This window comes from Sphaeramia orbicularis, chromosome 12, assembly GCF_902148855.1.
Source record: "Sphaeramia orbicularis chromosome 12, fSphaOr1.1, whole genome shotgun sequence".
Classification (NCBI taxonomy): Eukaryota; Metazoa; Chordata; class Actinopteri; order Kurtiformes; family Apogonidae; genus Sphaeramia; species Sphaeramia orbicularis.
The window spans coordinates 77,982,578-78,010,402 of record NC_043968.1 but is presented as its reverse complement, the minus strand read 5'-3'; the positions used below and the strand labels follow the sequence as shown (position 1 = coordinate 78,010,402).

Here is a 27,825-nt window from a genome sequence, read left to right as displayed (position 1 = left end):
AAGGTGGTGGGTTAAAAAAAAGGGAGGACTCACTCTTTTTTTTGTTTTCTTAAAGGTGGCGGGTTAAAAAAATAGATGTAACATGTAACAAAATGGATATACTGTGAAAACAAAGCGAAAAAAAAAAAAACCCTCAACAAAACTACGTGGAATGCAGAGAGGACTCTTATGTTTTTTTGAAAGGTAGTAAGTTAAAAAAAAAAGAGAGGACTTACTCTTTTTTTTAAAGGTGGAGGGTTAAAAAAAAAGAGAAAACTCATTCCTTTTTTTTTTTTTTTTTTTTAAAAAAAGAGAGGACTCACTCTTAAAACATGTAACAAGATGGAAATACTATGAAAACAAAGCAAAAAAAATTCACAATTGGCCCACAACTTTGAATTTAACATTTTATATTCAATTTAGTTCATCTGTCTACTATTAATGGAATCTTTGTTAATTTATTTTATTCTGTTTTATTTATTTATTTATTTGACAGGGACAATGCAGTCAAACATAGTTACAAGTTTGCAGCTGATGTGATGCATATAGAGTTTATAGCTAGTGCTAATTCTCAACTCCAGTCCCCAGTTGGGCTCTTTCACAACATTACAGTACAATATAAAATATACATCATTTAAAATGATCATACCATAAAATCCAAGCCTAAATTACAGTTCAAAATGTTATGGTAGACCACCTAGATATGTCAAAACCCCCACTTAATAGCACCATCAGCAAAGAAAAAACTAGACTGTTGTATCTTGACTGCAGAAATATTACAGTGTTACCTCCAGTAAGTAAGTAAGTAAGTAAATTTTATTTATAGAGCACTTTTCACAGACAGAGTCACAAAGTGCTTTATCAATTCAAATCAGAATCAAATTAAGTTTACAGAGACCCAACAGAATCCTTCAGGAGCAAACACTTGTGATTGGTGACAGTGGCGAGGAAAAACTTCCCTTTAACGGGCAGAAACCTTGAGCAGACCCGAGCAGTATTAGTACCTACTGTATAGACCTGTGTACTGTGGTGTGTTGGTGTATTTTCAGTTCATTTCAGGTCTCTACTCCTCTTGTCCTTTAGATCCTACTGGGTTGGGAGTGTGAGCTGGTCAGCTGATGGTCTGTTTCTGGCTTGCGTTCTCAAGAGAGGCTCTCTTCTGATGCTGCCTCGCCTTGGGGGCCTTCTTACACTGTCAAGCCTGGGTTGTAACGTTGACTTTGGACCTGCACATTTCCTCCCGTTGCACCCCCTGGTCACATATCGGTATACTGTCCATTTAAAGGTTTTTCTTGTCCAGTAGTGTCAGCTAGTGTAAATACTGGTGCTGTCAAATGATTAAAATGTTTTAATCAGATTACTGTATTTTCCGGACTATAGAGTGCACCTGAATATAAGCCTCACCCACCAAATTTTAAAAGAAAAACATTTGTACATATATAGGCCGCAGCTGACTATAAGCCGCAGGTGTCCACGTTGTAACATGAGACATTTACACAGAAAGATGGTAAACAGAAAGATTATTTAAATATTTATTTACATACCTTAACTGCTTTTTTCCAAACAGTGCCTGTAACACAGCAGTAAAACGGCAGGAACACGGCTGGTTAAAAACCTAGAAAAGTCATTGATCTCTATCTTCATCTTCCTTCTGCTCATTGAAACCACTGAAGTCGTCTTCTTCAGTGTCAGAGTTGAACAGCCTCAGAAAGACTCCGCCACACACCTTCTCAGTCTGTCGTCCGTTGTCGCTCTCAATGGGACTTATGTGCAGCAGCTGTATTTCCTTCTTAGACAGACAGATCGATTGGTTTTTACTTAAAAGCTGCATCATATGCATTTCTTCGTGTGTTTTCCACGTTGAGGGTTTGTGCATGACACGCAAAATGATTGTTCAAAGTTAAGCTTAAAACTTCTCCTCTTCATCACCTCTTCCACCTGTCTGTCTTGCTTTTGTGCTTCCTTGCTAGAGCGCCCCCTGGAGGCCGTTAGCCTGTAAAAATCTATACTTGAGCCGCATCGTAGCATAAGCCGCAGGGTTCAAAGCGTGAGAAAAAAGTAGCGGTTTATAGTCCGGAAAATATGGTAATCACAGATTTGCTGTGGATTAATTTCAGTTAATCACGATTAAATATCATTCATTTTTAATCTACATTAATCATTTCATTTTGCATGAACAAACAGACTCATTAAAGAAGTGAATATATATCTGCACTGAATGGGTTTGTCCAAACTGGGTGACCCATTAGCCGTAGTGCTAACAGAATCCCAGACTATTGTATGTTTGGTGTTAAGGTGGTATTTGAATGTGGTGAATAGAAAACTCCTCCCTGCAGAGTGTGTCTAATACTTTGTGTGGGTCGACTGTTCCGTCTTGTTTTTTTTTAATAATGATAATAATACATTTTATTTGTATAGTGCTAACTCAAAGACACTTTACATACAGCTGATAAAAACAGAAACCAAACACATTAAAAACAGATAAAAAGCAGGTGCAAAAGGCAGGTATACGAATAGAAAACAGTTTTTCTCCTCATATTTCCATCCAGAGGGCCAACATGCAGTTTGTGCTCTTCCATCTTTATGGGTTGGTTCTGCTGGTTCTGCTCTTCCATCTTTATGGGTTGGTTCTGCTGCCTGTCACTACCGGATCAACTGACCATTTGTTCATGTGCGTTAACGCTAACTCTTCTGGGACAAACTGACCCAAATGTGTTGGAGGAGACGTTCACAGTCATTCTGCTGTAGATGGGTTCATGGAGTTAACATTTACAATTACATTCATCAGAAGGATGGATTCATCTGAGTTAATGTGTTAATTTTGACAGCCCTAGTAAATACATGATCTAATGTTAAGTTTTATTTGTTGTAATGTCTTGTCCTTCCTGTTCTGTGTTGTTTCCTTTGTCTCTGCAGGCCTCCGTTGTCTGCAGGGAAAGCGGATCTGTCCTTGTCTAACTCTAGCATCTCACTGCGGGACGTCATGAGGCAGAGATACTCAGTCACCTGGCATCCTCGTCTTCTCTACCTCATTGTATCTGACGGCTACATGGCCACGCTTCTGAAGGTGAAAGACAGGACAACCCCTGCTCTGCTGCTGAAAACGATACTAATGGACACCAGCAGGGACCTGGAGAGGGCCAGCCAAAGACTGGATAAGTCAGAGGTGAAAAACAAGGGACACACAGAGGAGGGAATGTGGAGTTTGGTTGGTTTTAATGTCATTATTGTTATTATTTTTTTATACTTTATTTTTATATGCGAATTTTAAAGTATACATAACAAACAAACAAAAAATAGACCGAACAGTTAGAGCACAGGTGTCAAACATGCGGCCTGGGGGCCAAATCCGGCCCGCCAAAAAGGGTCTCGTCCGGCCCCTGGGATGAATTTGTGAAATGCAAAAATTACACTAAGATATTAACAATCATTTTAGTTCAGGTTCCACATTCAGACCAGTTCAGTCTCACAATAACCTATAAATACTCACAACTCCAAATTTTTCTCTTCGTAAATGTAAATGTTGTCATATATTTAGACTAAAACAAAGTATAATTTCGCAAAAAATCTGAATAACCAGAACAAATATGAACAACCTGAAATGTTTTCAGAGAAGTGCAATTTTAATAATATTCCACCTGTTACTAAATATTTTGTGTATCTGTAGATCCACTGTGATCTGTAAGTTATAATGTACATGTGGAAATGATAAACTAAAGCACAATAGTGTTAAAATTACTTTTTTTTTTCAGTTTGTTCATGTTATTCATATTGTTTGAAAGGATAGTTTGTAGACGTAAACATTTTCATAATGTAATTTTACTTTTTTCACTGTAAAACATAGAGAAAAGTTTGGAGTTATTATTTATATATTATTGCCTCCGCCAAGGAGGTTATGTTTTTGCCAGGGTTTGTTTGTTTGTCTGTTTGTTTGTCTGTCTGTTAGTGTGCAACATAACTCAAAAAGTTATGGACAGATTTTGATGAAATTTTCAGGGTTTGTTGGAAATGGGATAAGGAAGAAATGATTAAATTTTGGTGGTGATCGGGGGTGGGGGGGCCCACGGGGGGCCCCATTTCCAACAAACCCTGAAAATTTCATCAAAATCTGTCCATAACTTTTTGAGTTATGTTGCACACTAACGGACAGACAGACAGACAGACAGACAGACAGACAGACAAACAAACAAACCCTGGCAAAAACATAACCTCCTTGGTGTGGGGGGGCCCACGGGGGGGGGGCCACTGATCAGCCTTGGCGGAGGTCTGTGCTCTCCGAGTGCTTCTAGTTATTTTACTGGTTCGGCCCACTTCAGATCAAATTTAGCTGAATGTGGCCCCTGAACTAAAATGAGTTTGACACCCCTGAGTTAGAGCATCTAGGTTCAACCTTTAGACAAATAAAATACAGACAGGCTCAGGACAAATTAGGCAAAAAAGTCCAAATAAGCATATGTAAGTATAAGATTATACAGGTTCAAGGATTTCTTTGGTTAACATAAACATCCCATTTTTCCCAATATTTTTTACATTGGTCAGCAGTGAGTCTTAATGAGTTTGATGCCATTATTACTACTTATTTTACCCTGTTAAGTCCAGGATGAGCAAGATTTTTTTCCCAGGGGGCTACAGTGAGTTGGATAAAGCAACTGAAAAGCTCCACGCTGAATAACTGAAACAATATGAAGCATACAGTGCTAAATGATGTGAAATAATATGACAGTTTGCTTTACCAAAAAACTATTTTCCAGCTCCTGCTTGTTTTAAATAACGAAACTGTACAGGAAACATTGCTTTTTACAGCTGAATGTCATGGCTTTCATCAGGGGTGTCAAACTCATTTTAGTTCAGGGGCCACATACAACCAAATTGGATCTGCAGTGAAATAACAGCATAATAACTGATAAATACGCTTGTACATTACCACTTAGACATCGCAGTGGATCTACAAATACACAAAATATTTATTAACAGGCAGAATATTGGTACAATTCTGCTTAATTTGGGTTGTTCATGGTTAAGATTATTCAAGTTTTTGTGAAAATGTAAACATTTTTATCATGTAATTTTCCTTTTTTTTTTTTACACTAAAACAAAGACACAAAATGTGAAGTTGTCACCAGTTCTGTTATTATGCTATTGTTTTATTTGTCTGATTCACTTGAGATTGAATCGGTCTGTTTGTGGAACCTGAACTAAATTAATTTTGACACCCCTGACTATTAATTCCTTCAGTGTAATTTTTGCATTTGCTCATATTCATCCCACGAGCCACAGTGAACCCTTTGGTGGGCCGGTTTTGGCCCCCCGGCTGCATATTTGACACCCCTGGCTTAGATAATACATTTCCTTAAAGGCATCATCAGCTTTTAACCCTTTCATGCACACTGGTCATTACAGTGGACAGCTATTCTACAGCTGTTCTCTTGTATATTCATGGATTTTGTTGTTCTTTTCCCTTTTTTTTTTTTTTTTTTTTTTTTTTTTTTTAACACATATCTTTATTAAAGTTTTAAGACTACATATCTTTTCTGACATGAATTGGTAACATTATGTAGATCTCTCCTGAGCATAAACCTCCAGAATCACAAGCCCTCCCCATAGTTTTCACACAATTTATCAGTAAATACATGTTTCTGTGTGTCAAAAATTAAACATGTGGTGTCCAGCTGAGTGGACATTTTTTGCAACTTCATGAAAAATAGGTTCATAAGATTTATTTATTTATTTATTTTTTTCATTATTGTTTTTTAATGTTTTTTTTTTTTTTAATTTTAAATTATTTTTATTTATTTATTTTTTATTTATACATTTTTCAGAAGAACATTTTCAATCGCATTGTTTTTTTCATGCCTAAAGAGGAATAAAAACACTCAGGAAAAAATTTTGATTAAGGTTCTCACAATTCGTGCATGAAAGGGTTAAATTATCCCATATGAATGAATGAGAATTAATTTTTATTACTGTGTCCTCCATAATAATATGCCCAGCCCTTACATGGGCTTATAAAACACTAAAAATGTAAACCAAAGACCAAATACCAGACAATAGGCACAATAGATATAAACAAGACAATGTACTGCCCTATTTAAACAAATGTCTGCTTTTTTTCCCCAGGCTTTACAAACAAATAATGGTAATTTATATACATTTGAACTAAACAACCATTTCATCTTGTCATCATCAGTGCTCCAGAACGTATCAGGATTTTGGATAAACATCTCATTAAACAAAGAGGCTCTCAGTTTGTCATATAGAGGACAATACAAAAGAAAACATATTTGGCATTTGCCTGATATGTTCCCCTAATGTCCATGTTGTAAGCAAGTACAGGCTTCTGAAAATCCAACATCACAGAAACACTTGTTCTTCATCAGTTTGCACAACAGTAAAACTCACAGGTTCACATGTGTATTTGCACCATATATCTGTAAAACAATAGAAATGAAAAAGAACCATCCGTCACACTTTAAGTTAGATGTAATTTAGTTTAAGGAATGAGAAGTTGAAAATACATGCTCTACCATTTTTAAATAGAAATTAAGGATATGTAATGATGGTTAACTTCATTTAAAATGTATTCCAGATGGATTAGGTGATTCAACAACCAGTAAAACGTTAAACCCAAACCGTCCACTTAAAGTACTGTGTCATTTTATTGAACTAGAGCTTAGTTTGTGAATGTACATGAACTATACTGCAGTTTCTTTTACTGCTCTCCTATGCATCATCAACCTGATTTGAATAAATGACCCTGAACTTTGGGGTGCGATGGAAACGCAATTACCAGGAATTTTTTTACCCAAATAAGTTCCTGGTAATAAAGTTCCTGGGCTTCTGGTGGAAAAGGGCCTAATGTGACTTCTTCTCATTCTTCATTTTCAGCCTCATGTTAGGGCATGGCTGGATTCCGTATCTTGTCTGAATCTGGAGAGCAGCCTGGAGGATTTCAGCCATGGTGTCAGTCGCCGGCCAAACACCACAGACTGGGTCACTTCTGGAGCCGCAGACAGACTGCCCCTTTTCCTGCAAGACCAGGGTACAATGGGCAACACCAGGGAGCTTCTGGAAAAAGTCCAGGTCAGTTGAGTAGGACAAAACTGAAAATGGAAGAGTAGATTTTCAGTCTCCCTGGTCCTCAGAGTTTACAGAGAATGGAACGGGGCTTCTTTGGTTCTGGTTAAACTCCGAAGCCAAGTTCAAACAAGCTGAAAACATGCAACTATTTACAAATGTCTGGTCTGCAAAATTATCAAAACTGGAATTATGAAATCAGACCAATGCAGCAAGATTTGATGGTGCATCATTGCCACAGCAACATGTCTCTGGATGTCAGTTCTAACTCCTGGCTTTTCATACCTTTTTTTTTGTATCAGGATGTAATTTGTTGTACACATTGTTCACCACAGCTGCATTTTTGGTATCGAAGAAATGGGGAAAACGAAACAAAAAATATGAGAAGGCAAGGCAGGTTTATTTATACAGCACATTTCATGTACAAGACAATTCAAAGTGCGTTACATAAAACATTAAAAGCATTACAGCAGGGAAGCAATAAAAAGTATAGGCATGAGATAAAAAATAAATAAATAAAAAATTACTTGAAAAAACAGATAAATAAGCCCTGTGATGAACTGGCGACTTGTCCAGGGTGTACCCCACCTTCGCCCCTATGTAGCTGGGATAGGCTCCAAGCGACCCCCATGACCCTAGTGAGGATAAAGCGGGTTCAGAAAATGAATGAATGAATGAAAACAGATAAATAGATGAAACAGATAAAACATAAACAGATGAGAAAGAGAAGTTATCACATTTTTTCTCATTTGTTTCTGTTCAGGGTTCCCACGGGGTCTTAAAAACTCTTAAAAGTGTTGAATTCACAAATATCCCTTTAACACCTTAAAAAAGTCTTTAAATGTATTAAATTTGATATGGTAGGTCTTTAGACAGTGGTTCCAACCTTTTTTGTGTCTTGACCCCGTTTTAACAGCACAAATTTCTGTCGACCCCAGACTTTCAAAACAGAGACTTTTTTTGGCTAAAATTAATTTGTTTGTTGGAACCACTGCTGTAGACAAAATGTTAAAGGGGTTCAGAGGAGAGAACACCCACCACCACCGCTGACACCATCAGCTGCTTTGAGTTGAGCTGTGACAGCTGCTTTACCTGCAGGGTTCCGAAACCCTTTCATCTTGTTGTGAGACTTGGCTCTGAGCTTGGCTGTAGGAGGGACATTTCCAGATATCAAAACTAAAGGACGGTCACATATCCCAGGTTTTTGTAGTTGATGTAATTAAACTCAATAAGAACATGTGCTGACTTCTTCATGAGTGGTCTGTAGTAACATTCTTCAACCTGCTGGTGTTTGTCTTCTGGTAGAACGTCTTTGAGGAGGACTCAGATCTGGACGGTGTTCCTGCTGGTTCCCATGTGGAGGACGGCGGCCATCTAGAGTTCGCCTCTATGTTTGACACTCTCCATGCGCTGGACACGTTCACCGACTCTCAACTTCTTCCCAGTCCAGATTTTGAGAAACACGTCACGGTGTCAGACAGGAAAATTCCTCCACTCCCTCGTGAACTCGAAAAGATACAAACTAAGCTGTTGAGTGCGTGGGCTTTTGGTTTGTCTCTGGGAAACTGTGTAGAACATGGAACTCATCTGCTGAAGCACACTCTCACCTGCGTGGTCCGATTCGCTGCTTTACTCCATTTGCTTCCCAGCTCCACTGTCCACACAGGAGAAGCCTCCACTTCCCTTCTGCTCTTTCTCAAAGCGCTTTTGCATTTCCTCCCTTGGAATGCCGCTCGCTCAGATGGATCTCAGTGCATTGGGCTTTTGATAGAGTTCAGTAGACGGCTGGTTCGCCTGGTGCTGACCCCAGACCCTGAGTCCTACCAGACCGGTCACTGTCAGCTGTCCTCTCACAGTCTGTCTGCGGCCATGCGTATCCTTCAGCTGGTCTCTGATTCTCTGGACCACACCTACAGCCTACAGCAAAGACAGCTCTGGTTTCCTGTCCCAAACGAAGCTCATTCTCAGTCACCACAGCTCTCGTCTTTAGATTTATACCACGTGCCTCTGCTTCAAACCAGTACACAGGAGAACCCCCACACAGAACATCAGACACGGCCTGCTCTCCTGAAACCATCCAGCAGGTACAAACACTCTCATATGGAAGTGCTTATGCTCTTTATTTAGTTATTTAAAGGTGCGGTATGTAGGAATTCTGTTCTAAGTAATTATAAAATGGTCTTGACTGTCACCAGACATTAGGGAATCATGTTCATTTCAAATACTGATATCACTGACAGTAGTAGTCCAGCCAGAATATTTGCATTTGAAAAGCTCAGTGTCAGCCCCGAAATTATGTTTATGTCGTCATTGTGTGTTTTGGTCTGAGGCTCCGCCCATCACCTGTCTTCCAATCACAGAGTCAGTAGCCTTTCAGCATCCAGGGCTGCCAGTTCCACTGAGCTGCAGCTGAAACATTTCTGATTGTAAACCTAAAAGGCCTCTTATTATTCCCAAATACGTCGTGACAAAGTGAGAAACAAAACAAGGACATGTATAGGAGGTATGGTAGCGATCCGTGTCGCTTTTACTTTGCGGAAGTAAAAGTGAAACTTAAGGCTCATTTCCCTCCTGAATGTCCTAAATCTTCGCAAACTTTCATTTGAGTGGGCAAGATGTTTGTCCTGGCCTATTATATATTATACTTATGTATAATAAGTCTGGTGATGATTTTTTTGTATGAAATTTATGGTGTGGTGGCAAGGATTAGTGGAAACGCTAATAGTAGATGCTCATGCTGGATCTGGCAACCCCTAGGCGGAGGGGGAGACGGAGAGGATACCATGCTCTACAGCAGGGGTGTCAAACTCATTTTAGTTCAGGGGCCACATTCAGCTAAATTTGATCTGCAGTGGGCCGAACCAGTAAAATAATAACATAATAATATATAAATAATGTCAACTCCAAACTTTTCTCTATGTTTTCGACCGAAAAAAGTTAGTTTACATTTTGAAAAGGTTTCCATCTACAAACTATCCTTTCAAAAGATGTGAATAATATGAACAAACTGAAAAAATAAGTACAATTTTAACAATATTATGCCTCAGTTTATCATTTCCACATGTGCATTATACCTTCCAGATCACCGCTGATCTACAAATACACAAAACACTGAGTAACAGGCAGAATCTTGTTAAAATTGTACTTACTTCTCTTAACACATTTCAGGTTATTCACATTTTTTGCAAAATTATACTTTGTTTTAGTGTAAATACTTGAAAATATTTACATTTACAAAGTGAAACATTTGAAGTTGTCATTATTTATATGTTATTATGATAGTATTTTACTGGTCCCGCCCACTTGAGATTGAATTGGTCTGAATGTGGAACCTGAACTAAAAGGATTGTTCATATCTTCAGTGTAATTTTTGCATTTCACAAATTCATCCCAAGGGCCAGACTGGACCCTTTGGCGGGCCGGATTTGGCCCCCGGGCCGCATGTTTGACACCTGTGCTCCACAGTGTTTGGAATGTGATTGCAGTACCAGTTTTGGTCACAATCCTACATAAGGCACCTTTAACATCAGTCTGAGGGTGGCTGTGTTTAATTGTTTTCCTCTTCTGGTCCAGGTTACATGGAGTCTGGAGGTATGTGTACGTGATCACTCAGCAGTACATGGAAGAGCTGAAAAATGTGGATGGTTGTGACAGCTGGGAGGCTGAACATCAGCAGATATCCACCATCATGTCAGAGATCCAGGTGGCTCTGCAGGCTACAGGAGAAAGGCTGGAGGAGGGTTCTACACTCTTGGATTACACAGGTCAGAACATAAAAAAAAATAAAAAATAGAAATGGGAAAAAAAGTACAAAATGCAAGCGTACGTATAGAAGAAGATGAATATATGAATGAATGAATGAATATTATTATTTCAGTTATGTACAAAAACACATACATATAAAGAACATACAGTTAACACAATTGGTAACTGAAAAACGAAAAAGCTGAAGCCAGAGGTTAATTTCTGCTTCTCCTACTCCCATCCTTACTCCAGCTCCACACCTGAAATTGCAGCAAATAAAACATTAACACAAATTAGTCTATATTCAGTTTCTTAAGTCACTTACAGATCATTGTACTTTCATAGCCCTGGAGAATTTGACAAATTAATGCTTTTTTAAAAACTCGACAACAAGCTACACAGTTTCACTTCATCCTTCAATTGGTTCCATCATTTGACCCCAATAACAGAAACAGACATATTTAACATTTGTTCTTGCTGTACATGTTTCAAATACAAACATCCTAAATTATGATTCCCTTCTCTTAACTTAATTTTTTTTTTTTTAATACAAGCAGGAAGACTTTTGCTCTTAGCATAAAATATAATTTCCATTGTTTTTAAATATACACTATCAGGAAATTTTAATAAACCAGATCCTACAAAAAATGCATGACTTGATTGAAGATGACCAGCTTTATTTGTTACTCTAATAGCTTTTTTTTAATTACTCTAATAAATGAACACCACTTTTAACTGCACCTGGTGTTTGGAAGGCGTCACATGAACTTTGGGCTTTAGGGTTAGTGTTAGAGTGGTGATTACTGACAGGCACTTCCTCCTATTTATTCATTTGTTTATTTATCTGTTTTTGTATCACCTTAATTGTAGCAAAACATTGAAAAAAGGAAACAATAAAAAAGAGGAAAAAAGAACAAGCACAACTTAAAGAGTGCTTTGTAAATGTTCACTGTGCACCATGAGGTCTCTGATATTTTCACGTACTTTAATGTACAGCTTTAAAAATGATCATTAGACTGGGACAGCGTGGTCTAATCGCATTTGGTCCAATCCTTTTTTTCTCAACACTGTGAGGTGTGATGTATTTACTAATGTTGTTTTCACTCTCCTCAGGCGAACATCTTTTTCTGTGTGGGTTTTACTCAAAAAGTGCTGAAATGTGGCAAAGGCAAATCTGGGAAGAGAGCAAAAAAAGTACGAATCTTGGCTTTTTTCCATGACACCATGGTTACATGGAACCTGTGGTCTTTAACCATGTGATAATTCTATGTTCTCTCTTCTGTTAGGCTGTGATCACAGTTTGTTTCAGGAGAAACGGCTTTGTCTGGCTCTCCTGTACAGTCTCTTGTCCCAGTACCACCTGAGAGAAGCCCAGGAGCTGGGAGACCACATGGCCCATCTAATACTGCAAAGGGCCCCAGACCAGGACTTGATAAGAGGTCAGCCAGCGTCGATAATTATGAAGCTTTGGATAAGGTTTTCATGGATCGGTATTGTATTGAATCAGTTAGCCCGATTAAGTTATTCTCCTTATTATTGCATTCTGTATAAAATTCTGTAGGACTGAAAGGTAGACCTGCATAGTTCATAGAAAAAGTAAATAATTCCTTTTATGTGACCATTTCATCCCCAGAAGGGTTTAGAGGCTGCTGGAGTCTGTCCCAGCTGTTATTAGGTGAAGACGGGGTAAACCCTGTACATGTCATCACAGCGCTGACATTTAGAGACAAACAATTGTTCACTCTCACATTTACACCGATTGGTAATTTAGTCACCTAATTTGCCAGATAAGGTTCATGAAGAGAACCCACTTAAAGGGAGAACATGCAAACTCCACCGAAAAAGTCCTATTGCAATTATTCTCAACAATATTGCAGTTGTGGTTTGAATGTACTTCTCAAGGAAAGTACACAGGTTATTAGTAATTTCAAAATGTGAATTTTCCCAACTCAAACGTAAAACATTAAACCAATATACATATGTATATTAAACAAAATAACGAAAATTGGAACAACTTTCATTTTGCATGTTTTTCCACAGAACTTAACTTCGCTCCGTATCATTGAATCCAAAAATATCATCAGACACACAGTGGACCTTTTGGAATTAGATAATTGGGCTTATTGACATTCTGAATGGAATTTGATTAAATGTGCAACTCTAATGAGATGGTGGAGTGATGGGAACCTGAACTTCATACATCACTTCCTATTAAACTGCTCCCTTCATCATTAGACGCTTCAGGTCTTATGTGCAAACTTCACTTATAAAAAAAAAAATTTTTGGTTTTTTTTGTGCTGCACACATTTACCATATATATTAAAAATGAGCCCATTTAGAACCTAAAATGATCATTACAAACTGTCTGCCCTTGAGTTTTAACTGTGTTCTCTTCTTATTTGTTAATCATTCTTATTTTGTGCTAGGGTGTTGACCCTTGGGGATCCACAGGTTCTGGATGTGGTTGTTTTTGTGCTATTGTGTATTTGTAGATGCTGTACCGCATTTGTCCAGCAGTCACCGCCAAAGCGTTCTGGGCATAACAACATGATTTTTAGGCTATTGTATTCCAAAATTACTAATAACTCCCAAAATATTGGTCCTATCAACTTACCGTTTTCACTAGTTTGTTCATTGACCAAAAATCCATAAGTATGACAAACTGCAGCAGTCAGCTCTGTACGGCGTTAGTGTGAATCCCTGGACACACGCACGCAGACAGAGACACTTGGCTTTTATAAGACAGATTATGCATGTACTTTATTTAACCCTTTCATGCATGAATTATGAGAACCTTAGTCAATATTTTGTTTTCTAGAGTGATTTTATTCCTCTTTAGGCATAAAAAAAACAATGCAATTGAATTTTTTTTATGAACCTATTTTTCATGGAGTTACAAAAATGTCCACTCAGCTGGACACCATGCGTTTAATTTTTGAAGCAAAGAAACATGTATTTAAAACCCATCATTAGAAAGTGATATACTGTATGAAAACTATGAAATAAAACATTTTTAATGCTGCTAATGCCATTTTCTCACATTTTAGTGTTCTTTAATACTAGTTGTTACTTCATGGAGATAATATGCAAAAAAAAACTTTTTGTATAAGAAAACTGCTAATTTCGGTCTAATAATGATCAGCAATTGACTTACACTAAAACATGTTAGTGCAGATCAGGTTTATCAAGAACAGCAAAGTTAGAGTAATGGTATGAATTGCAGTGTTTGGAATGATGCATAAGCATCCACTATGTTGGCTGATATGGAACTAAAACAACAAAACCCATGAATATGCAACACAACAGCTGTCCACTCTAGTGACCACTGTGCATGAAAGGGTTAAAATGTACTTTTGACACAACTGAAAATAAGTCTGTGCCCTGATGCAGTCACTGACATTTAAGTAAATGTTAACTGAATTAAAAATATTTTAGTAAGCTTATTTTAAAGATTTGGCGTTTACCAGAAATTTCCCACAGATTCTCACACCAAAGATGTTTTGCTGGCTTGAGGCTGAAGCAGTATGAAGTCCATAAACCACTTGTTCCAGATCAACTCCAGACTTGAGTACATAAGAGTGTTGTTTTTCACTCTGTAGATGACTCTCCTCCGTGCTCGTGGCTGCCCGTGGACCTCAGCACTGACACGGCCTGTGCAGTGGTTCAGACCCTGGGAAGATTCATGGCTTCCTACTTCGCCAACCAACCCCTTTACATCATGCCACCACACAGCGTGGATGTTCTACCTCCTTTACATGTTCCTCATGGTGTGTTTCACAGTGTGATTTTTATTTGCAGTAGATAATGTCTTCACAGAATTTGTTGAGCTGCTATTTCATAATGTGAGTTTTCTCAGCTCCTAGTATCGGCCGTTTGGTTCCTCTGTGCCAAGAGGAGGTGGCTCGAGCAGTTCGACAACAGCAGCTCTCAGAAATATGGACCGTGGAATATGCACAGGACCTGCTGCTGCTGGGGGGTCTGCTGCCAGAGACTGTGTGGGTGGCTTACCATGTTGGAGACTGGAGGACAGCGGTGTCTCTGAGCCTAGCATATACAAGCTACTGCACTCAGCTGTTTGATTTCACTCGGTTAGTATGAAAGCCTAGTGCAGGGGTTCCCACAGTGGGGTACCCGTCAAGGTTATAATAGTTTTGGATTTTTCATTATCATTTAGTTTTATTTAGTTTTGAGTTTTTTTCTCTAATTCAGTTACTTTTAATTAGTTTTAAGAGCAGGTTTTCTAGTTTTTATTGGTTTTCATTTCTTAAAAATGCTTAGTTTTAGTTTAGTTTTAGTATTAATTTTAGTTTTGTTGTATCTTTTCTATTCTTCACCGTCATATTCAAATAAATCCCAGACAGGACTCTGCTGCTTTCTCCCAACTTTAGTCTCCATGTTTCCAGCTAGAGTGGGGACAAGAAGATGACTCTAAACGACAAATGACGAGAAGTGACGGACTGTGAAGTGTTGTATGGTGCCACCAGCTAAAATTGCTAGAGTGAAATAAATCAATTTCGTATCAATCCGACATTGACAAAGACAAAAACGAAGGGAATTTTATCCATAATTTTTATACGTTTTAGTTAGTTTTGTAAACACACAATACAGTTTCAGTTGGTTATCGATTTTTCTCTTAATTATAGTTTTTATTTATTTCAGTTAACGAAAATGTTTTTTCAATTCTAGTTTTTGTCATTTCATTAGTTTTCATTAATAATGAATAACTAATAATAACCTTGGTACCTGTACCCCCAGGGGTATTTGGAAGAAGCCCAGGGGGTACTGGAAATGTTTTTGTAAAAATACATTAAATAAGTCATCATGTACTGAATATAAAATAAATAATTACAATTTATGCTGAAATATAAAACACAATTGTCAATCATCTTATTGAAGCTTTGGCAACATTTGAAGAACATTTATATTTTATATGATTCAAAATGAGTTTATTTGAGTAGATAAGGAATTATTTTATTTTGATGAAAGGTTCATTTATTAATTAATGATCAATTTATTTTTTTTATCAATGAAAGAGGACACTTTTCAGTTTATATTTTACACAGAATTTACTTTAAAAAGTGTCCTATTTTTTATATATTACAGTTAAATATATGTTGTTTGCTTACACAGTTTTGTAAATATAAACAGACACCTTTGGCACAGGAGGTAATTTTGCCTAATTTTTTTCAATCAAAAATGCTGAAGCGAGAGTTGGCGGTACTTGGGTAAAAAAGTCTATTTCAGGGGGTACTCCACTGTAAAAAGTTGGAGAACCACTGGCCTAGTGTTTACTCAAGGTAGATGTTTCCTGTTGCAGCTGCCAGCAGAATACAGAATAGAGCAGAATCCACTGATACAGTATGTTTGCGAAATATTCATGTTTTTTTTTTACTCTACATGAATTATGTCAGTAAGTGTTGTGCGTGTTTATGACAGTCTCAGGAGAAGAGAGTTCCACCTCCCGACAGCTTTAGAACCAGCAAGCCTTTTTAAGGAGGGGCTGGATTGTCTTCTCTGCAGTAAGGACGATTCCCAACAACACAAAGAAAAGGATGGTGACAAGAGCTTCACAGGTTTGTAGCATTTGACAACTGTACGCCCACTGCCCAGCACACACATTTAGATTTAAATGTATCTTATGTTATGTCTCAACTTTTATAAGTAGATCCTTTAGAGGGAGAAGACTGGGACTTGCTGCAGGTTTCCATACAGGAGATTCTGAAGGCGTCGGTCATGGCTGCGGTGGATGTTTTGTCTTCCCCCTTGTCGTCTTTACTGGATACGGCCAAAGACTTGTGCGCTTGCTTGACCGCCATTGTGCCGGGTGGATTGTATCTGCCTTCCCCACCACTTTATTGTCCTCAGCCTTCTCCAAACACACAGGTACGTGTAGTAAAAGATGTGTGATCACGTACAAACACTGTTCCACTTTAAAGACTGTGAACCTTGTCTTTAGGATCCAGTTGGGACATTAGTGCAGTTTACAGAAGTCGCATCCCGCCATGAAGTTTCTGGAGTCCTGCGGAGATTACTCTTACTCCTGAGATCTGCTCGTTGTTGCCTTCCTGCAGCTCAGTGGTACATCAGCCAACTGCGCCGCGTCAGACACCTTCTGCACAAGGTACTTCTATCAATATACTTTTGCATGTTTCGTTTTTATTTGACTTCTTCAGGTTTGAGATTTAATTTCAGCCATCTCTCTAATTGGATAAGTAAGACAAAAATATGGAAACTAGAAGACATTCAGAAAGTTCAAACCTCTGCTAAGGCTCCTAATTCCACACAACAACATAACATCCAGAGCACGACTATATATACAGGGTGTCCCAAAAAATGTATACACACTTTAAATAATTGTAAAGTAGATGTTTATTAAAATTCATCACATTTTTTTTCCCAAATGTAATAGAATTTACAAACATCATTTTCATGTTTTGTCACCGCCTGTTCTCAAACTGTCGTCCGTTCTGGTCCAAACACTACTGACAACGCCAAGCAATGGAATCACACACATCACCAAACAATTCCCTTGGTATTTGCATCCATTCACGTTCAATGGCTGCTTTCAGTTCAGCGACTGTTATTGTAACCCTCAACTGGCCTTACTGCTTGTTGTATTTTGTGTCCATGAACATGTTAAAAAGAAATTTTAAAAATAAGTATAGAATGTTCAAACTGAGATGTGTAGTAGAAGTGCCACGTCATGTTAAATAACACAATTATGTGACAACATTTTCAGATAAAGAAGAAGTATTCCTATCCAGGAGTTTCAGAAGAAGAAAAGGCCTTCCCAGAGGCTCTGATGAAGTTCATCGGCAAGGGGGGGTTCTTCAGACGGGGACCGCATAAAGACAGTCACCTGGACGGTCATTCTGGCATCACTCAGGCTATAAGTAAGATATGATGGAAAGAAAGAGTATATGGGCAAATGTGGTTCACCACCACCAGAGTGAGAATGTGAGAGCCAATGAATAATGGATCAAAAATGTAAAGGGCTTTGGGTCCCTTGAAAAGTGCTATAGAAATCTAATCCATATTATTATTATTATTATTATTATCATTATTATTATTATTATTATTATTATTATTGTTGTTGTTGTTGTTATTACCTCCGCCAGGAGGTATCGTGATTACTTTGCTTTGTGTGTTTGCGTGTTTGTTAGCAGGATAACTCAAAAAGTTATGGACGGATTTTCATAAAATTTTCAGGAAATGTTGATACTGGCACAAGGAAGAAATGATTAAATTTTGGTGGTGATCGGGGGGGGGGTGTCTGTCTTGGCGCACTCTCCGAGTGCTTTTCTTATTATTATTATTATTATTATTATTATCGTTGTAGTTGTTGCATGAACCCTTTGAAATGTCCTAGTTTTATGCATGCCAAAATGTGGATTGTTTTTTTCTGAAGCCATTCTGTAGTAGATGTACTGGTGTTTTGGGTCATTGTTCTGCTGCAACCCCCAGCTTCTACTGAGCTTCGGCTAGTGGACAAACACCCTGACGTTATCCTGTGGGATATCAATCAATCAGTCAAATTTTATTTATATAGCACCAAATCATAACAGAAGTTATCTCATGACTCTTTACATGTAGAGCTGGTTGAAACCAGACTCTGAAGCCAATTTACAGAAACCAACAGAATCCTCCAGGAGTAAACACTTGTGACTGGTGACAGTGGTGAGGAAAATTGGCCTTTTAACAACAGAAACCTGGAGCAGACTCTGACTATGGAGGATGGATGTCTGCCTTGACCAGTTGGAGTTAAAGAGAGAGGGTAAAGGAGGAGAGAAAGAGAGAAAAAAAGAGATAGAGACTGGGGGAGAAGGGGAGGAGAGGGAGACACATGGATACAATTGATGCACAGCAAGCTGACAAACTAGTGAATTAATTTTCTCCTCAATGATCTCATTAATCAGACCACAAAACATTTTCCCAGTAGCTTTGTGAAGTGTTGAGGTGCTCTTTGACAAACTTCAAACATGCAGTGACATTTTTTGGAAAGCAGCATCTTCTCCTATGGTGTCCTGCGATGGACACCATGACTGTTCAATCTTTTACATAAAATACACAAAATGCTCACATAGAAGAAGACAGAAATGTTGTTTCAGCTGCACACTGGGCTCACTCTCAACTCATTCAACTCTTTTTGGACTCATTGGCCTGAAGGTTCACTTACATTCTCCAACAGTACTGTGAGTGATTAATAGGTGTGCTCAATAAAGACATGAAATACAATGGTTTGCTATTAGGTTAAGAACAATGTGTTTGCATGTGTTTGTGACTTAGCTGCAAATTAGATCACATTTTGTGAACACTTGATGCAGAAAACTATGAATTTTCATAGGGTTTATATATTTTTTATTGCCACTGTAAATAAGTGATGATGTCATAATCACATTGACTTTCACACAACACTTATTTACTGCTGTACGGCTTTTTTCTGCCAAAAGTCTGTTTCAGGGAGCTATGCGGTTTATGCTGGATGCTTCATGTCCGAGACCAGCTCTCTATTTCTTGTCGGAAGTATCAGGCAGCCAGGCAGCACGATAAAGACAAACAGGTATTAAATATTCATGGGAAGGAATGCTTCTCGGACCAAAAAAGAGTTTGTTTGAGGTGCTCTTTGGAAAAAATGATTCATAAAGTAGATTCCAAACTGGAAGAAAACTCCAAGGCAGTGTCTTTAAACACAAAATGCCTTTATTAACATGGCACGATCCTATCTAGACCTAAAAAACACTTCTACGCGTTTTGGCTTCAAGCCTTCATCAGGAAGTCAAACAGGAGCCTGGAAAACTGTAGGTTCATATATACCGTAGTAGGATCTAACCAATAGGAACCTGCCAACTGGGCATGAAGATATAAAGGTCTGCAGAGGGTGTCCACATGGAAAATGGCCAGCAGATGGTGTCACTGCAGGTCAAAAGGACATATACAAACAAGAAAACCTCACCTGTATAAAGATTTACAAATATATATGGATAAATAACAGTGTAAAATTACATTTCTGTTTCCTGTTTTCCTGTAATGAATTGCTTGTTTCTTGTTTTTAAAGACTTTACACAGGTTTGACCATAAATTAACAGGGATATGTAACTGTGCACTGTTATTTATTCATTTATATACTTGTAAATATTTCTATAGGTGAGGTTTTCTTGTTTGTGTATGTCCTAATGACCTGCAGTGACACCATCTGCTGGCCGTTTTCCATGTGGACACCCTCTGCAGACCGTTATCTTCATGTCCAGTTGGCAGGTTCCTACTGGTCAGATCCTACTATATATGAACCAACAGCTTTCCAGGCTCCTGTTTGACTTCCTGATGAAGGCTTGAAGCCAAAACGCGTAGAAGTGTTTTTAGGTCTAGATATGACCGTGCCATGCTGATAAAGGTATTTTAATGTTTAAAGACACTGCCTTGGAGTTTTCTTCCAGTTTGGTAGGTATTAAACATGTCTTCATGCTTTAGGTGGTTATCAGACACCAGTGTCCTGCTGAACATTTCTGCATATCTCTGTCCTGCAGATTCCTAATAATTCAGAAGTGAGATCTACTTGTGTCGATGCTCTTCGCTGGGCATGCCGTTACCTGCCTTTCTCTCGTTTCCTTAACGCTGAAGAAATCTGTCAGGATATGGTGCTCAGCCTTGTGTCGGAACTACCACCCTTTTCTCTGGTAACATGAGCTTTTCCTTTGTTTATTAAAGTAAAATAAGTGACCCTGAGTGAATTTGCTTCCCATCGCTGGTTCTTCAAATCAAACCGATATCTCAAATAATTTGTCCCATCTGCCGTTAAGTTTATAAATAGCCTGTAGACGAGCCTGTTGGGAACAATGCACCATTAACTGTATTTATTGTATTTATTGTACTATGTGAGATTGATTGTTTTGGTGATTATGTGACATATGTACACTTCTGTTGCAAATCAAATTGCCCTTTGGGGTCATTAAAGATTTTTCAATTTCAATTCAATTCTTCATAGGTGGCTGATACGGTAGCGCAGGCGTTCCCAGAGGAGGAGGAGTCTGTGAGAGTCCCACTGAGGGAAAAGTATAACTCACTACTGCAGACGCTACGACGGTGTGATGTCCTCGGTAAAAAGAACTCTTAAACAAACTACTTTCAAAATGTATCCAACCTGTTTAGGTGATTGATCCATCTTCTTTTCTGTAAGCATTTAGTGCGTTTTAAACCTCACTCTGCCACATACTGTCCGTTTTCCAGAAGAGGATGAAAATGAGGAAGGAAATGAGTCGATGATGATTCTGATTGGAGACAAACTCAGGCAGAGGAAAAAACATCTGAGACGTTTGCAGAGGCATCTTGGCCCCCTTGAGCTCCACTTGTGGGAAAAAGAAATGGAAGAGGACGACTGGGGAAGCAAACACGGCATGGCCATGCTACGGCAGCTGTCCCTGGGTACCAGTCTGAGCACCAGCAGCTTAACGGACTGTGGGTTCCCTCCTGTCTACAGTGATGGAGATACTATAGAAAATATTTCTGAGGCACCGGTTTCTCCCAAGCAGCATAAACGACCCACGACCAGGTATGGGTGTGTATTGGCAAGAATCTGGTGATACAATACTAGGATCATGATATGATATATCGCGATACTGTTAAAAAGGCAATTTTTTATTGGTTTTGTTTCTTTTTTTAAATGATTATTTCCTTGAAGAATTGAATTACACCAGAAATATGCACAAATACTAAACACATTTCTATGTGATCACAACAGGATCTTATGCTATATCACAAAATGTTCCTGTGTTCAAACTTAAATTCTGTTTACAGACATTACAGTTTAAGATCCTGTTTAAATGTTCGTATTCTATTAGTTCAGAACTAACATCAGAACATTATTTTTGTGCAATCCCAACAAAGGAACTAACATTATTTAATGAAAGAGTGTTAAATAATAATAAATGAAATATAAACAAAAAAGAAAAACAAACAAACCTCCACAATATCTGCATCTGAATAAATACCTAAAAATATCAATACAGTACTTTTTAATATCAATATGGTATTGTGAAATGAAATATTACGATATATTGCAGAACCAATATTTTCTTACACCCCTATGACCAGGTATGCAGGTTTCCTAGAGTAGAACACATAGATCTGAACAATGTTGGAAATAACTGTCACTTCACTATTTTTTCTGTAATATATGCTACAATTAGAAAACAACTTCAGTCAGATCTATCTTCTTTTATCTTACTTCACTATCCTTCCATCATAGTCTGTCCATGCAGTTCTCTTATCATCCTGTACTCAGTGGCGGGCTTTTTAGTGTTGTGTCTTTGACTTTTTCTTATTATCTTACCTTAAGTCCAAGTGGATATTTAGTTCCAGGGCACTTCTGAGATTCATTGGAACAGAAATTAATGAGGCCACAGTGAACCTTGGGCATCGGCCACCCAAACCTTTCAGTTCATCCTTGAGTTCTGGTGAATCTTTCGGCAAAATTCCTGAAGCTGTTCCTGAGATGTTGTCATTTAAACATGATGGAGATCCACTGACATGTTTACAGACTTTTTTTTTTTTTCAGTATTTTATTTTGACAGATTTTACATTTTTTAACAAACTGACAATAAAACGAAAATGCAAAGACATAAGAAGCAACAAACATCAACAAGCACAGACAGGGCAGTATCAAAGCTTAAAGTACAACGGTAACAAAGTGGGTCAATAAGTCACAATATTATCCCATCATGATAAGAGGGTTGAGTTAGCTTAGGTATTGTCCTGTTTCAGTCCATGTCAGATCATTCAGATTTATTCTCATGTTGCATCAGATCATGTCCAGGTGTGTGAAATGTTTCCTCTGTGACATCACTTTGTATTCATTCATTTTGTTTCATACATTTTGCTATTACATGTATTTGACGACATACAGTACATGTACCTACAAGTCTACAATTATAAGCGTATGTACAGATTTTTGTTGCACACAGACGACTGGTATGGAATGGTATCCCAGTAGATACATCTGCTGACATAATTACATCCACCGTTTTCGTAGACATTTGTGCACATTTTCCTGGAGTACATATTTACACATGTTGATAATGAAACACACGGATGTTGAGATATGTGTATTTTTCAGGAGAATAATAAGGCGTTGTCCTGTTGGAGTGCCACATCTTCTGGGATAGTTGTCCATTTTAGCCAGTAATTAGTAAATTTGTCCAAATTAAGGTTCAAGGAGAAAGTTAGTTTTTTCATATGTTTACAGACTTTTATAGAAATGTAAAAACGCCATGGTCAAAATGGCAGGAATAGCTGTATGACCACTCACTCACCTGTTGAGTTGGACTTTCTGAACTTCTGTTTTTTTAAATAAATGCTCCAGTGAAGGTTAGTTCTGGTCAATGCGTTATACAAATAAGACTTCAAAATGACTTTGTTCCAAATCCAGAACCTTTCATGTCTGCTGATGTAAATTTTATGTTGGGACCTGTGTGTGTCAGTGAAGGTTTACTGTGCATTTTTATATTGTGTCTTATTTGTTGTTATTTTCAGAAGCAAAAAAGCTAAAATGCTCCACAGAGGGGATGCACAGAATATCGCTGTTAGGATTGAGAGTGTCATTAAGGAAGAGAGTCACTCAGGTGATACTAAAGACAACGACAGCCACCTTAAGTCGAAGCAGCCGTCCCTACCAGTAGTTGGTACCTGGGAGTTTGAGCTGGAGGATGAAGAGTATCTAAACTTCTTACAGGTCTTCCTCAGCTATGTGCTGGAGAAGGATTTTGCTGATGGAGTGAACACAAGCAATGAACTTCCTTTGCTGAAGGACTTTTCCCTCAAGTTGAGGGAGAGGGAGCTGCATTCTCTCACCTTTGATGTTCTCACAACTATGCATCGACGACAGAGGGATAAACACCACGAATCAAGAAGGAAGTCCACCAAAGAGCCTCCAGTGTTCAGGGCCGGGTGTTGCTTCAGGCAAATGAAACAAGGTCCGACTTCGCTAACCTCCTCCATAAGTGAAGCCCACATATCGAGAAGTACCCTATCTGTGGATTTTCTTTCTGACCTAAAGGCAGGTGTCCAAAAAGGTCTATTTGCCCCCCGAAAGCAGAGCAGTGGATTTTTACACCAGAGAACAAAGCCAGGCCACTGCAGCTCAAAGACGAGCCCTATTCGGAGCGCTGTTTCCACGGAGCAGTCGTCTGCCTGCTGGTTTGGCTCCTCAGCTTCTGTGGATTCTATGATGGAACTACAGCAGGGCCTGGATCCGAAACTAGACGCTCAGTTTCCAGAGCTGGGCCGGCTGCTGGAGTGGATGGTCCGCTGGGCTGACAGGAGGGGGCCACTGGGACACCATGGCAAAAAGAGGGAGAGGGAGAGGGGAGAAGGGGCAGCCGATGGAGGAGTAGTGCTCCGTGTCAAAGCGTCTGTTCCTGCTGTCCTTACGTCCCTCAGTTTGACGGAGAGCAAGTACTCGGCTCTGTTCAGGACAGACCGCTACACCGCCCACATCCAAGTCCCACAAACACAGTGGATTGTAGCCCCTGTGCTGAAACCAGCGCTGGATGGGAAACTGGAAAGAGAGGGTGGTGTGGATAGATGCCGCCCTGAATCCACCAACACTTCCATCACTGTTCATGATCACAGTCCACAACCAGAAGTTTCCATGTGAGTACAACATACTTCAGTTACAATAGCAAAATAACAGACGTTTGTTTGATTTCACACACACACATTGGTTGTCAAACTGGCCACTCTCAGACGATCTTTGCTCTTAAAAGATTAGATCTTCCCTGGATGCTGCCTTTGGACCAAACCATGATTCCGATCACATGTTAAAATCACCAAGTCAATCAGACAGAACTTCAAATTCAGTTCAACTGCTCGTATTGTCCAACTTTTTTCTGACTTGGGTTCTGCAGTGTGTCTGAAGTAGATGAACAGGCCATTCCTACAACACATGTCCATGATAACAGTCAACAAACCTTTGAGACTCCGATAAGAACATCAGGAGCACAACAACTCCTTCTTGATGATCTCGATGTTACGCCTGAAAAAGAAGGTTTGTCCCGACAGGATTTGTTTAAACGTTCTGAAGATGTAATCCTCCATAACAGTATTAACTGATATGTCTTAAAATGATTCTAGGCAAAAGCTGTCACAGTGATGTCCCTGAGGACTCATCTTCTGTTTCCAGTGAAAACTCTTGCACACCTCAAACAGTAAATATGGACAAATTATATTTTAGTTTTCAGTCAGTTGTGAAAGTTTCCAATATACAACAATGGTTCTTGCTGTTTTTGCAGAGTTTAAAGCTCGCAGACCTCAACATCTCAGAAAACATGTCCATTTCTGACCTTATGTAAGTAAAATTTAATGTGATTACAGCAATCCTCATACTGAAGTTTATATTAAAACAGTCATACCAAAAGTTTGTCATGATCTCATTTTGTAGTGTCTGGTAATGTGGTATCCCAGATAATGTGATATCATTAAAAAGGTTTTTTTTGTCATCCTAGGTACCGAAAAACCACAGCACATGAAGAGTTCCAAACTCCACCTGCTGCTCAGCCTGAGCCTGTGGTTCATGCAGGTTCTGATCCACCTGAGGTTCAGCTCTCCAACGTACCTACAGATCCAAGCCTTGAGCCCCACAGCTCCACAGCGGGTGGACCCACCACAGTGCCTTCTGCCACTGATCAGCCCTCATGCAGTCCACAGGCTCCACAGATCAGACGTCTGGGTGAAGACTTATTCAGACTGGTCCAGGTAAGAGCCCAGGAAATGAAAAGTTAGATATGGCCAGTTCTAGAATTCAACCTTCCATTATGCTAAAGGTGAATGTACAGGTTTTAGGCAAGGCAGATTTATTAGTGTAGCACAATTCCTAAACAGGGCAATTCACTGTGCTTTACAAAAATGGAAAAGAGACAGATTAAACATGCACAATTACAATTAAAACATAATCAATAAAACATAAATAATAATCAATTAAATAAAGTAAAAGGTCAGAGGTCAGATAGAACCCTTTCAGTTGTTGTATGCACAGTTGAACAGAGCGGTTTTCAGTCTGGACTTAAACATTGTCACAGTAGAGGTCTGTTCCACTGTTCCAGAGTTTAGCTCATGGAACTGAAACACAGCTTCACTGTGTTTAGTCCTGACTCTGGGACCAGCAGAAGACCAGTCCATGAGGTTCTCAGGGTCCGAGATGGTTCATATGGGACCAACATGTCACAGGTGGACTTTGGTGCTAGACCATGGACAGACTTCTAGACCAGCAGAGCTGTTTTACAGTCTATTCTCTGAGCAACAGGAAGCCAAAGCACAGACCTGAGCACAGCACTAATATGGTCGTACTTCTTTTCAAATCATTCAGCTGTATGTCCACACCACAAGTATTCCAACAAAGGTATTGCTCAACTGCTTTCAGACTGATTTGAAGAATGATAACGCTGAGAGGTCAATCAGAATGAATGACAGTTTTCAAGGAATCATGTTCAACATGTCACACTGGCATTCAATGTCACATTTATCTTACTTTTATGAATAAGAATATGAATGAAAAGGAAAACAGCTGGTCCATTGGTATGCATGGATACTGTCATTGTAACAACAGAAAAGTTTTATCCCAAAAGTGTTATACATAAAAGAACACTAAATAAAATTAACTTGATCCAGTTTTCTCAGACTTGACCTTGGTGGGGCGCTGAAACACTCAATATGTTGCCTTTCTGTGAAAGGAAACTCTTGTTGTGGCAGGTTTGTTGTTGTTTAGTTGTTTTTTTTTTACATCTGAAAGTTTGAACCAGGGTGCAAACCTTCTGGTCCAGTTCGTTTGACTTTCACACTTTTGGTTTTGGACCAGTAAATCCTATTGTCTTAATCTAACTGTAATCCTTTATAGACAGCTGTGCATTTGATGTGCAATATTTTGTTAATTTGCCTAATTTGATCTTCCTCAGTTGGTTTGTCTTCTTTTCTGTGACAATAAGCTTGCTTAATTTATTGGAATTGGTCCAAAACTTCAAACTACCCAGAAAGTATTTTCACACTGCACTTGCAAATATGATCCCTATTAAAATGGATGATCTGAAAGTCCATTCAAACTGAGTTAGGTGCACAAGTGTCATTACTGTTGAATCCAGTTTATGTCTGACAGAAGTGGAACAGTATTCATTTAAGGCTCAGACACATCTGGACTTCCTGTCCACTGAACAGTATAGATTATAAAATGTCATTGTTACGCGTCTTTATGTGACTGCCACTTTACTTTGTCTTTTATTGCAGAATATCAACTACATAAGCCTGATGGAGGTTTTGGATACTTCGTTTTCCAACCTGCAGCTTGCCCAGCAGAACTCCTCTGTGGCCCAGTCTAACGTGAACCCCTTAAACTCTAATGTGACATTCCCTTATGCTAGGAACTTCATACCTCAGCTAAATTCCGTACCTGTTCAAACCAACGTGTCTGTGGTGCCTCAGACACAGACTAGTGGGCCAAATTCAGGATCTGAGAAAATCCACTTCAGTCAGGCGCCTCCGTGTACACATGTTTTCCAGCCTTCAACTAGTTACCAGCATCACACCACAAGGAATGTCCCTCCAACTGGAAGTGGTGCAAGCGCTCAGTGTCAGGTACAGCTGTTGTTTCTTTGTAGCATGTTGTTTAAAGGTAAAATATGTAACATTAAAAAAAAAAAAAAAAATCAATATATGCACTCAATGATAACTCTCCTCAGTCATCAGTCCTGACCCTGTGCCAGTGTGTGGTGCTGTATTTACCTGCACAGACCCTGCCCTCTGCCTGTATTTTCTATTTTGCTCTTGTTTAGCTTGTTTGGGACGTTTCTGGGCATTGATCTTGTACTTCAAAGCCAATAACAGCATTGCATGGTGTTGGCAGATCAGCATTAAAATGAAGCAACTACACTTCATTCTTCTCTTCTCACTTACTGCAGTACTCTCTTGTGCAGCAGTTCTGTCTGAGAGGCAAAACTCTGGGCAAAGCACACACAGAGACACTTCTCAGCTAATTGCCTGTCTAACACA

The 27,825-nt window shown here is 38.8% G+C and overlaps 1 protein-coding gene across 1 annotated transcript in view; it reads left to right on the top strand.

Moving 5' to 3' along the window:
• The window catches only part of cplane1 (ciliogenesis and planar polarity effector 1), a 62,394-nt gene that overhangs the window by 11,193 nt on the left and 23,376 nt on the right, over positions 1 to 27,825 (top strand). The window contains exons 9-31 of the mRNA XM_030149185.1: positions 1,063 to 1,245; positions 2,896 to 3,145; positions 6,865 to 7,059; positions 8,359 to 9,137; positions 10,627 to 10,817; positions 11,911 to 11,991; positions 12,084 to 12,236; positions 14,397 to 14,564; positions 14,654 to 14,885; positions 16,234 to 16,370; positions 16,460 to 16,680; positions 16,754 to 16,918; positions 17,537 to 17,690; positions 19,248 to 19,357; positions 20,322 to 20,471; positions 20,780 to 20,891; positions 21,022 to 21,343; positions 23,323 to 24,441; positions 24,696 to 24,835; positions 24,922 to 24,995; positions 25,080 to 25,135; positions 25,293 to 25,542; positions 27,064 to 27,411. Coding sequence (XP_030005045.1) covers positions 1,063 to 1,245; positions 2,896 to 3,145; positions 6,865 to 7,059; positions 8,359 to 9,137; positions 10,627 to 10,817; positions 11,911 to 11,991; positions 12,084 to 12,236; positions 14,397 to 14,564; positions 14,654 to 14,885; positions 16,234 to 16,370; positions 16,460 to 16,680; positions 16,754 to 16,918; positions 17,537 to 17,690; positions 19,248 to 19,357; positions 20,322 to 20,471; positions 20,780 to 20,891; positions 21,022 to 21,343; positions 23,323 to 24,441; positions 24,696 to 24,835; positions 24,922 to 24,995; positions 25,080 to 25,135; positions 25,293 to 25,542; positions 27,064 to 27,411 — 5,590 coding nt within the window. The remainder of the gene's footprint in view (positions 1 to 1,062; positions 1,246 to 2,895; positions 3,146 to 6,864; positions 7,060 to 8,358; positions 9,138 to 10,626; positions 10,818 to 11,910; positions 11,992 to 12,083; positions 12,237 to 14,396; positions 14,565 to 14,653; positions 14,886 to 16,233; positions 16,371 to 16,459; positions 16,681 to 16,753; positions 16,919 to 17,536; positions 17,691 to 19,247; positions 19,358 to 20,321; positions 20,472 to 20,779; positions 20,892 to 21,021; positions 21,344 to 23,322; positions 24,442 to 24,695; positions 24,836 to 24,921; positions 24,996 to 25,079; positions 25,136 to 25,292; positions 25,543 to 27,063; positions 27,412 to 27,825) is intronic.